At 36.5% G+C, this 11,738-nt stretch overlaps 2 protein-coding genes across 2 annotated transcripts; one reads left to right on the top strand and one right to left on the bottom strand.

Annotated features, from left to right (window-relative positions):
* The first annotated feature begins 1,315 nt into the window (after positions 1-1,315).
* On the top strand, positions 1,316-2,219 carry LOC149207465 (uncharacterized). The gene is made up of 2 exons (XM_089393903.1): positions 1,316-1,538; positions 1,944-2,219. Exons 1-2 carry the CDS (start codon positions 1,333-1,335, stop codon positions 2,056-2,058), a joined length of 321 nt encoding a protein of 106 aa, XP_089250029.1. The 5' UTR covers positions 1,316-1,332; the 3' UTR covers positions 2,059-2,219.
* Positions 2,220-6,241: 4,022 nt separating this feature from the next.
* Positions 6,242-8,735, bottom strand: LOC149207464 (protein RECOGNITION OF PERONOSPORA PARASITICA 7-like). The gene has a single exon (XM_089393902.1). The coding sequence runs from the start codon at positions 8,732-8,734 to the stop codon at positions 6,482-6,484; it is 2,253 nt and encodes a 750-aa protein (XP_089250028.1). The 5' UTR covers position 8,735; the 3' UTR covers positions 6,242-6,481.
* Positions 8,736-11,738: the final 3,003 nt, after the last annotated feature.

Raw genomic sequence — 11,738 nt, 5'->3', positions numbered from 1 at the left:
TTCATTAAGATGTAATTATGTCTATATGTTTATTTTTTGTACTCATATGCAGTTTCCCAACTATGATTTTGTCCCTATAGTTGGTTCAATTGTGGCTGAGTTCAAGGCCTGCGCAATATGATCTTATGTGGTTACATTTCTCAATCACACGTGTAAGAGTAATTCATTTACTAATGCAACCTTTGACGTAGTAGTATATTTTTGTTTGTGAAAAAATAAAAAGAAATTTGAAAATAATTCACTGTTGTCAATTGAATTGTTTTTTTTTTTTTTTGTTATGCTTTTCATTATAGAAGTGCGACCTAGATGTGTGCCTTTCTAAATGAAATTAAGACTTGCTCTTCAAATTTTATCACTGCCTCCTATGCATCAACTTCTTCATCAACACTTTCATTCTCCTATTGACATCTGGATCTTTTGCTGGCACAAATTTTCCTCTTTCCGCTTGACATCTGTTTCCCACATGCATCATTATTGCGGGTTTCTCATCAGCTTGGGTTAGTAATGGCCGTAACCACCTTACCCGTAACCGCATTTTCGCCTCATTTGCCTTTTGCGTGCTCGGAGGAGCTCTGCTCACGACCGACGACATTGATGATTTGTGGCAGCAATCGCCTATAAGTACTTGAATCATCCTAACATTGACCTGTTGCTCTATTTTAGTTTTTTGCTTCTTGAAAAAGAAACTCGTTGCTCTGTTTTCTTTATTTGCTGTTTGACAGTTTGTGAGCGAATATATCGTAGATTTGGAGGGTGCGGTATTAGTTAGGGTTAGAACCAGGGATAAGAACCCTAGACGTGGGCTATATATATCCTTTCGTGCTTACACTCCTGTGCCGTGCTTTGTATGCTGCTTCGTTGTGGGGTTGGTTGCCAGTACTGCCGGCAATTATTTTGGCTATGGCATCGCATTGGATATGTTGTGGTTACTCTTATGCCCTATCATAGGGATGAAGACCACATTGTTTCAGACGCTTGTTCAAGGGTCATGTCTTCCCCTGTTTCTGCCGCTTCTGGAAGGAAGGCGTGTTGTTGTAATCTGGATCGTTTTCTGGAATCTACAACTCCAACAGTTCCTCTTCAGTATCTGCCCAAGATACTTGCTCTGAAACCCTATTGTGATGAGCCTCCAGTCTATTTCTGATAATTTTCTAGTATTCCAAGTGTATTTATTTTATCCCTAGTAATGTTAGGCTTGTATCTAGATGTACATTTTAGGATATTGATATCTTCTGTTATGAACCAGTATTTTTAACAACACAATGTTTTCTAGTTGTTTTGTCATTGGCTCTTCATTGATAATAGGAATAATTCTTGGTTTCACAGACATTCATGAAAGGATGGAGGGATTCTGAAGCCAAATCCATGCCCTTCTTCAGTCTTGGTGATCTGTGGGAGTCGTTCAACGAGTGGAGTGCATATGGTGCTGGAGTACCGATAGTGTTGAATGGAAGCGACACTGTTATGCAGTATTATGTACCGTCTCTTTCTGCCATTCAGCTTTACACTCACCCTTCTGGACCTAATATTGGCACCAGGTAGATTATCCAATTCACCAGTTATTTTCATAGCAAGTCATGTCAAAGGGAGGTTCCTTAATATTTTGTAAATCTGACCACAGCTGAATGCTTTTGTATAATAATAATATGGTAAATAAGGCATAATATACACCGTAGCTCCTGTTGTTTAACAATTTTTTTGGAGAAATCTATCTTTGCAAACGATTCTGCTCTAATGCTGCTCCAGACCATGAAAATACTGCATGCTTCGGCGACTCTCTATATCAGTTGTGTCATATCTGAGACAAGATTTTTCCTGTCACAATTCAGTGTTAATGCACATGTCTTTCATTGGAGCAATATCATTTAAAACTTGATAACGTTTGGACACGTGATTCACGCTGGCTCAGTTGAGTCCTGAACATGCTCTGTTTTTTTTTGCAGGTGCCCTGGTGAGGAGAGTGATGCAAGTGATGATTATAGAGATACAGGTAGTGAAGGTAGTAGTAGTAGTGATGAAGCAGAGCGAGACTCAAAATATGGCGAGGCAATACACTAGAGAAATTCCAACGCATTTGATTGTAATTTGGATTCTAATACTAGGTTTGATAGATTAACATTAAGAAGTCACTCTAAAGCTGCACAAGAAGGCTTTTCTAGTGATGATGGTGAAGGAAGCAGTTGCCCTTCATTTCAATATTTTGAGTGAGCAACTCCATATAGTCGTGACCTCTGGCTGACAAGGTAAGATCCGGTTATACATTTATTTTGAGGAATGTTTTATTTCATGGTGTAGTTTCAATTGCGAGGTTAAAATTAATATCTGTTAACTGGATGTTGCAGATTGGAGATCTTGCCAAGGACTTTCCACAGCTGAAAACCTTAAGAAGCATTGATCTGTTGCCAACTAGTTGGCTATCGATTGCGTGGTATGCCATCAATTATACTTGTGCAATCCTTGATTAAGTTGGTGTGGAGGCCAGTTAGTTATTAAGCATTCATGTTCTATTGGATATTGTTCAATGCGATCAGTAACGTCTAGATGAATGTTCATTATCTACCGCTATCTAATTAAAACAAGAATTTCCTTACAGGTACCCGATATACAGGATACCAACAGGTCCAACCTTGTGAGACCTGGCTACCTGCTTCCTAACTTTTCATTCCCTTTCAACTCCACTAAAAGGTTTGATTCATCTGTTTTCTGTTTTCGTTCCCTCCATCTTGTTGCTAGTTTGTTCACATAGTTTTCATATCAGTAAAGCATGTTGATGCTTTTTGAATTCTAATTTTATCACTCCGCATTGATCTCTAACTGATGTTTTGGCAAAAGGTGGCAGTATTCATGTAAGTACTGGAAGGAAAAGTGTTCATGTCACTCCGATAAGCAATTCTGGGGGTTCTCCAAAGATAGCTTTACCAGTATTTGGTCTCGCTTCTTACAAGTTGAAGGGGACAGTGTGGAGTACTAATTTCAACTGTGAACGACAACAGGCTAACTCTTTGTTTCAGTCAGCTGATCAATGGTTGAGATTACATCAGGTGAAACATCCAGATTATGATTTTTTCCTTTCACATGGTTCTTCATATGGAGGATGAACTAGACACATCCATAACAATGGGGTTTTTGTTGAAACGAAAGAATCAGTTGGGTTATGAATGGCTTTTTTTTATTATAGCCATTAGTAAGGCTAAATACCAGGAGTCAGTGGAGTGTGTGAACAAGCAAGGGGAGGGTTGTTCACAAATCTTCGTCTATGATCTCCTCATTATAGTCAAAAGATAAAAATATAAACATTCTCAAAATGTTCTGCAAGAGAAAATGAAAAAATGCAAGTCAAAACTCGTACCAAAAGGGTATATTTAAGAGAGATGGGTTTTTGGGTAAACCTTTGGATTGTCTGCTGTAAGAGAAAATTGATGGAAAAAAAAGTGAAAAGAAAAAAGAATTTCCATTTGTGAAATATTAGGAAGAGGAAATGCTGAAGGAGATGAAATGTCCTGCATTCCAAACTCTATGTTAGTACGGGAATGTCATAAACCATTGCAGGTTGAATTTTAAGTCGTGCATTTTTTTCTCTTCCTTTGGTTTCAATTCAGGTATGCTTGTTCTTTGGGACGGAAGTTCTTGGATGTGGTTGCAGACGACTATCATCCAATGTAGACTGCCTGAGTAGATATTTAATTTAAATCCAAACTTTTGACATGAAAACATTGATTTGTGATGATGGGCTGACAATGGATATTGTCTAGAGTGGTTTCTGAAAAGCTGCGTGCCCAGTGGTGGCAATTGCTATTACTGTGAGAGTAGTCGTTGGTTTTTGAGTAATTTTTGAGAGCATTTGAGTATTTTCTCCAAGGGATTTTCGCTACATTAAAACAAATTGTGGCTAGTATAGGATCAACTTTTGTCCTATCAGGTTCTCTTTGGAGTCGACGGATTAAGAAAATAACAAAAAAATGAAAAGAAAACCTTTGATTCTGAGTCAATATTAAGATATTTTGTGTCAATTTGCTTCCAATGGTTGATGAATGATTTGATTTTCTTCAACGTGATTAGAAAAGTAGTTATCAATATTTTCCCAGTAGTGATCAAAGCATGACGTGAGTTATCTAATTATTTTTTCAAAATTTCCATTAGTTAATTATTGGGGATGACTAAGTTGCAGAGAGAGCTTTATGTCGATCATATGATTGTTATTGTGTTATACGTCAAGGTGGGAGAAAAAGAAAAGTAAAAGATCAAAATTATGAGAATTTAGCATGAACATTATTTTCATTTTTTTGAGTTGTATGATCAACTATTGTTAGGTGAGTGTTCTCATAGTTGACTGTAAAGATGGTTGAAGTAGTGGGCTTAGTGGCTTGCTATGTTTGTATTGCTTTGATATATATTTGAAATTATTCAGTGTTGTTCATTTGTCATACTTTGGACATACCTTGGGCGGATATATCTTTTCATTCAAGGAAATGTTTAGGAAAAGTATTATGTTGCTGGAGTTGTGAATTGAGATTTTAAGAAGTTGCTTGGGGCTATTGTGGATATAATAAATTATACTGATAGTTTGGAATGTGCAGGAATTTTGCTTTAGAAACATAGAATAGATGTGGTATCTCCAACCCAGAGTGATGCCCGTGGATTCTCGATCTATAACCAATTTCATGCTTTCTCATCTCATGAATACCGTAGGCCTAGAGTAGGTGGAACTTTCTAATTGGGTCTGTAATTACATTTTAATTAAACCGTGGTCACCCCTCTTGGCATGATCTTGTTCTTATTTCACTGGATGATCACATTGTCACTATCAAAGTGACAGTGTTAAATCAAGACTTTCTGTTCTAAAGATCTCCTTCGTTGTCCATGGCATCCTGCCATGTGCATGATGGTGTCGCCTAGTGTAAAGACCCCTACAACCCTCTGGACTACGCTTCAAACAAACTTGTGACTAATCTTACAAGTTAATGATAATGAAACTTGCATTTGTCCTATTCTGGGGAGTTTTTAACAAAAAGTAAAAGATCAAAATTATGAGAATTTAGCATGAACATTATTTTCATTTTTTTGAGTTGTATGATCAACTATTGTTAGGTGATTGTTCTCATAGTTGACTGTAAAGATGGCTGAAGTAGTGGGCCTAGTGGCTTGCTATGTTTGTATTGCTTTGATATATATTTGAAATTATTCAGTGCTGTTCATTTGTCATACTTTGGACATACCTTGGGAGGATGTATCTTTTCATTCAAGGAAATGTTTAGGAAAAGTATTATGTTGCTGGAGTTGTGAATTGAGATTTTAAGAAGTTGCTTGGGGCTATTGTGAATATAATAAATTATACTGATAGTGTGGAATGTGCAGGAATTTTGCTTTAGAAACATAGAATAGAGGTAGCGGTATCTCCAACCCAAAGTGATTATGAGAATATATTGCTGATTGATTTCTTGCTGTCAAATTATGGCGGTATCTCCAACCCAGAGTTATTATGAGAATATATTCATGTTTCAATACTTTACTTTGTGTATCTTTATAGAGCTGTAATGGAATGGTAGAAACGAAAAATAATAATTTGTATAATTTTGATTAAGGATTTATTTTATTTTGGGCAATTTATTGACTAGTTTTAGTTTGAGTGATTGAATTATTATAATATTTATTATTTTGAACCAAAATACAATTTTTTCAATTTAACATTTCTACTGACCTTTCTTTGCACCTTTTGGGGCAATTGCTAGTATATATTAACTAGTCATATATAATTATGAAAACAAAACCTTTACTAATAAAATCAATTACAAACTTTATTATTAATTACTTCTAACAAACTTCATGGATTCAAACACCCCAAGCATTATGCAATCGAAAACATTATATACTCAACTATGTAAAAATAAATACAAAATATTCTTTCATATTATATAAAATGCTTGAAATCCGAGATATTCTTTCCTATATTATATTGTGACCATTTGTACAACAATAAATACATATATCTTAGGTCAAATATAAACAAATACATTATAGGTTGTTTAGGAAAATCTAAAAAACATATAAGATATGTCCCTATTACATGCGTTTTATGCAAAGATATATATGAGAAAACGTATATAAAAAACACTCAATCCCTAATATGTATCCTAAGATGTATGCCATGCTTCGTAGCTATTGATTCCCTCCGCCCTCACATCTTTAGAAAAACATAAACTGCACACATATATGGTCTGAACCATTCCAACAAACAGTCTGAACCATTCCAACAAACAGAAAGAAAGCACACATATATGGTCTAAACCATTCCAACAAACAGAAAGAAACTATTTTGTGTAAAGAAACAATTGAAATATGAACCTAGAGGAGGCCGTCTTCGTAGATGTCGGGTTGTAGTGGCCGTCCATTTCTTTGTGAATAGTGAGCGCCCTCTTCAATGATTCGGGCATTTGTTTGCTTCAACTGCAACCAATTTCTTTGTGATTAGTCAGCGCCCTCTTCAATGATTCGGGCCCGGCGCTGGTTTATTGGGAAGTACTTCAACTTTGACACGTGTAGGTAATGGCAGGGGCAATCGTTTCTCCAGGCTGCAGTTCTTCAGGAGCAAGCGATTCAACTTTGGCATTGCTTCCTTCTCCAGACTTGGAAAATTTTCCAAGTAAATAAAGTCTTCTATCATTAGCTTTTCCAGGTTGGGAAATGCCCCAGGTTCTTCAAACTCCTTTGGAAACTCTCTGCAATTTTTGTTTTTGTTATGTGACAAGTGGAGCTTCTTCAAATTTGGAATCTTTTGTAGCCCCTTATACTCTGCACTATCGTTGTCGCCTTCTATCACAAGCACCATGAGGTTCTGGAGGTGAGACATCCATGTTGACACCCGGCAGTTGCAGAGATGGACCTTCTCAAGGCGTTCCATACGTTGAGTGTCGCCGGGAAGATCGCGGAGGCGGCCATCGGAATTTATAGGATTTCGGAAACAGAGGGTCCGCATATCTGTCAAACCCCCAAAAGTGCCCTCGAGGCCATTACAGCCTTCCGAACCCGGAGATTGTGATGCAGATGCTGATGGAGATTGAGGGTCTATTAGTGTAACTGATAGGCTTTGCAGACGGATCAATCCTCTTAGGTCCGTCCATTTCAAATCCGGCGTAGTGGCTGTGCTTGATTCATGACGTACTGGAGCGCCCTTCAACGTCCGTAAATAGATGAGCTTGGATATTCCATCGGGCAATGTCTTCAGATTTTTGCATCCCTCCACATCCAAATGTAGCATATATTTGTGCCCACCTATCCCCGAATGCAGGCTGCTCAGATTTTCGCACCAACCAACTTCGAGGTACTGGAGGTGCTTTAGACCGCTCAATGACTCCGGCAGCTTCGTGATTTTTGTTTGCGACAAATTTAGTAACTTCAAATGCTTTGCATTTTCAATGGATGTGGGCAATGACTCGATGCAAGTCTGACTTAAATCTAACACAACCAGATATTTCAAGTTATCGAAGAACTTCTCAGGAATGGATTTAAGCTCGGCGTTGTTCCATAGCAATAGAGTCCGCAGCCCTGGACAAGGAAGGGCGCTGATTGTGGGGATTTTGTTCTTAATCAGAGAAATTCTACGTACGCCCTTGCACTTATCCATGGGCATTTCTGTCAACTCTTTTCCGGGCTCTAACAAACACTTGGATTCCTGGCTAGATTCAAGAAGAGCTAAATTATGCAAAAGATCATGAAGCCCGCAATATTTGACTCGCCCATTGGAAGTAAGCCTTGAAATTTCAATCATGCATAGATTAATAAGTTTGTTTAGATAAGAGCGTCCTACCTCTATTGCGTCTCCTGCATCTCGAGTAGGAGTAGAAATAAAACCTTCAGCGATCCACACATGCACTAGGTACTCTGATTTTATATGAGAATGTGGAGGAAAGGCAGAACAGTAAAGGAAACAAGGCTTCAGGCAAGCTGGCAAAGCTCGGTAACTTAAGCGGAGTGAGTGCATAACGTGCGCGATGTCTCCTCCTTCACCCGGACGATCCAAGGCTTTCAAGGTAGATTCCCACTCATTAGGAACCATCTTTAACTTTTTCATAGACGCTGCTATTGTTTTCACGGCCAATGGTAGTCCCGAACATTTTTTTACAATTTGGCAGGCGATGCTGGTCAGTCGGTCATGCTCTTGGGGGGAAGCATTGGCAACAGTACCGGGAAAATCAGCAGGAAGAATATCGGTCAAATCAGAGTTAGCAAGGAACAATTTCCAGCTGTCATCATCAGACAACTTCTCCATGTTGTGGATGTAGCGAGTCTCGTCAGAACGATATCCTATCTGCGCTGCAACTTCTTTGTCCCGAGTGGTCACCACAAGCTTATTTCGCCCCTCGGATGACAATTCCAGCCCAATCTTTTCCCAAGCGTCTTGATGCCACACATCATCTAGAACAAATAAACAACTTTTTTCACTTAAATGTCTATTAATTCTGTCTGAAAGCTCCCCCTCGCTTAGCCTTGACATCTTATGACCTTGATCGTCTTCCTCCCCAAGCCTCAGATACTGCCTTCCCGTCACCAAAAGGAGCTCTTTAGCCAAGAATTTCTGCGAAACTGACAGCCAGACTAGATAGTCGAAACCCTTTCGGACCTCTGGGCTGTTGAACACGTTCTGGACCAGATGACTTTTGCCCAGCCCCCCCATACCCACAACCGCAATCACCCCATATCCCTCGTCTTCCACTATCCATTTAATAATTTTACCCATGTCATCAGTCATGCCCACTGTGTGAGACTGACACCTGTTGAGTATAGCACTCCGTTTCCTCCTGGCGCTGTATTGCTCTTCTAAATCATATGCGTTGAATGCGTGAAGACGAACATCTGCATCGAGGACGGACGTTACATATTTCAGATATTTAGCACTATTGTGTATCATCTTGATCCTTTTCTTTAATGCCCTAATCCTACGGCCCATCTGATACTGGACGATTCTAATGTTGAAAAAATTAAGCTGACGATCCTCGAATTCCTCTACTAAGTATACAGCATCATACAGGAAGTCCTGAACTTTGTCCACCCAGTTCACAATTGATGAATTGGAAGCGGTCTTTCCTCTCGCGTCGTTCAAGAGGGAATTAATGGAATTCACCTCCTCACAAATGAATTCAAAATCATCTTTGAAGTTAATAACCAGCCGTACCTCTTCAAATAGTTTATCAGCTACCATTGAAGCCATATTTCCTGCAAGCGTGTTAATAACCGCATGTTCCATCTTCGCTGTTCCAATTCACAATTCACAACTTCTGCAACAAAACCATGCACAGCATATCCGCACAAAATCAGTAAAAGATGTTATTCAAAACATTAAGTTTGTTTTACCCTAACATTGTAATCAATGTTGCATCTCATGAGACAGAAGAGAAGGCACAAGGACTCTGGACTGGATTCAACAACAGCAAAATCACAGTATTCTAGTCTGATAATGATTTTAAGAAATCGTTACAGCCATCGTTACAGCCACCGATTTCTTTCTCCAATTGGAGTCTTGACCTCTTACTCGTAGAATGGCATTTAATTTATGCCCCGATTCTGTTCTTCTGCCCAACACTTTTCAGCCTCTACAGCACTGTTACCCCACGCTCTCTCTGCTATACCCTCTAATCGATTCCCAGCGGTAGCTTTTATAAATAAATTCAGGAAAGGATAGGACAAAATAGTCTCTGCAACCCATCTGGTTCACGCGCTTTTCTCTGATCTTTCCTAGTTTGTCATTACAGTGTAATTTCGGTTACATTGTAAGTTTTTTCAACATTTTAATATTTTTTAATGTCTTGATTTAAGAGGGGATGGTGAATGACATGGACTACTCCCACCTAACATTTTAATATATAAACAAATTAAACATTTTTTGAATTTATAAAAAAATATAAATTACGTAAAATTTTAATATAATAAATCAAATTTCATCACTATAAGTTTTAGGGGCCTTGGAAAATGAAAGGAAACTTATCAGTCTGAATTGAATAAGTTTAAGGGAACTTGGAAAATGAAAGAATACTTATCAATCTAGAGATAATGGTTTTGGAAAATGAAAGAAGAGTTGAATAGAGATAATATAATAAATAAAGTTTCATCACTATAAGTTTAAGGGTCTTTGGAAAATGAAAGAAGACTTATTAATCTGAATTGAATAAGTTTAAGGGACTTTGGAAAATGAAAGAATACTTAAGGGCCTTGGAAAATGAAAGGAAACTTATCCGACTGAATTGAATAAGTTTAAGGGACCTTGGAAAATGAAAGAATACTTATCAATCTAGAGATAATGGCTTTGGAAAATGAAAGAAGAGTTGAATAGAGATAATATAATAAATAAAGTTTCATCACTATAACTTAAGGGTCCTTGGAAAATGAAAGAAGACTTATTAATCTGAATTGAATAAATTTAAGGGACTTTGGAAAATGAAAGAATATTTCAATCTGAATTGAATAGAGATAATGGATTTGGAAAAAGGAAAAAAAATTATATAGAGATAATGGCTTTGGAAAGTGAAAGAAGAATTGAATAGAGATAATGGCTTTGGAAAATAAAAAAGACTTATTAATCTCACAATGCTTAGAGAGGTTAGTGTATTAAATGGCCTTGGAAAATGAAAGAAGAATTGAATAGAGATAATGGCCTTGGAAAATGAAAGAAAATTTATTAATGTGACAATGGTTAGAGTTTTGGTTAGAGTATTAAATGGCCTTGGAAAATGAAAGCAAAATTTATTAATCTGACAATGGTTAGAGTGGTTAGAGTTTTAACATGTTGGATTTTTATTTTGTATTTTTATGTTTTTATAATATTTATTTATTTTAATGGTATTATTTATTTTTATGTTTCTATAATATTTATTTATTTTAATGGTTTCTTATAGATTTTTTGACTATATTATTTTATTTTTTAGATTTAAATAATAAAATTGAATGAATTCATTATTTTGATTTATATTTTATTTTATTGTTTAGAATATTTAAATTTGATTTTATTATTTTTATTGTGTTTATTTATTATTTTATTTTAATTTAATTTTAATTTTCTTATTATTATTTTTGAGGTTTTTGTTTAAAATAATTAAGTTTGACAAAATAATTAATTAATTTTAAAATTGCTTATGATAATTTAATTTAAATTTTTTTATTTACAACTCATCTCCATTAACCTGCCTACATACAAATCAAATATATGTTGACTGACAATAATGGAAGATTCAAGGAATCAGATATCTGTCGGTATTTCATTTCATTGTTATTCTCTTGATTAATCTCTCTGCCGGAATTTGCATTACAAAGTTTTAAATTTTATGTGAATTTTTAACATGGTTTTGTCGGCATTTGCATTACAAAGTTTTAAATTTTATGTGATTTTTAAAAATGGTTTTGTGATTTAAATTTTATGTGATTTTTTAAAATGGTTTTGTTTTATGTCAGTGCCGTATATATAGTATCCATGATTTTGCATTATTTTATGCGGTACAAAAAATTTGGTTTAATTTTTCTTGAACTGTAATGTTAACTTTAGATTTCACTATTTTCAATGGATGACGTCTGCCCGGGGTCCTCTTTACGGCTACAAATCTCGAGGTAAGATGTCATTCAAGGCAGCGGTTAATTAGCTTGCCATAGGGTATTAAATGTCTGGGGAGATGCAGGCTGGATAGCCCGCTAACACGCAAAATCCCAAACTAAACACTAAATAAAAAATAAGATTTTGCGTGTTAGGGGGTATG

This window comes from Pinus tabuliformis, chromosome 1_2, assembly GCF_031772625.1.
Source record: "Pinus tabuliformis cultivar Carrire ecotype Pingquan chromosome 1_2, CPIR1, whole genome shotgun sequence".
Taxonomy (NCBI): Eukaryota; Viridiplantae; Streptophyta; class Pinopsida; order Pinales; family Pinaceae; genus Pinus; species Pinus tabuliformis.
Note: the sequence above shows the minus strand (reverse complement) of the source record. Positions and strands in the feature narration are given on the sequence as shown.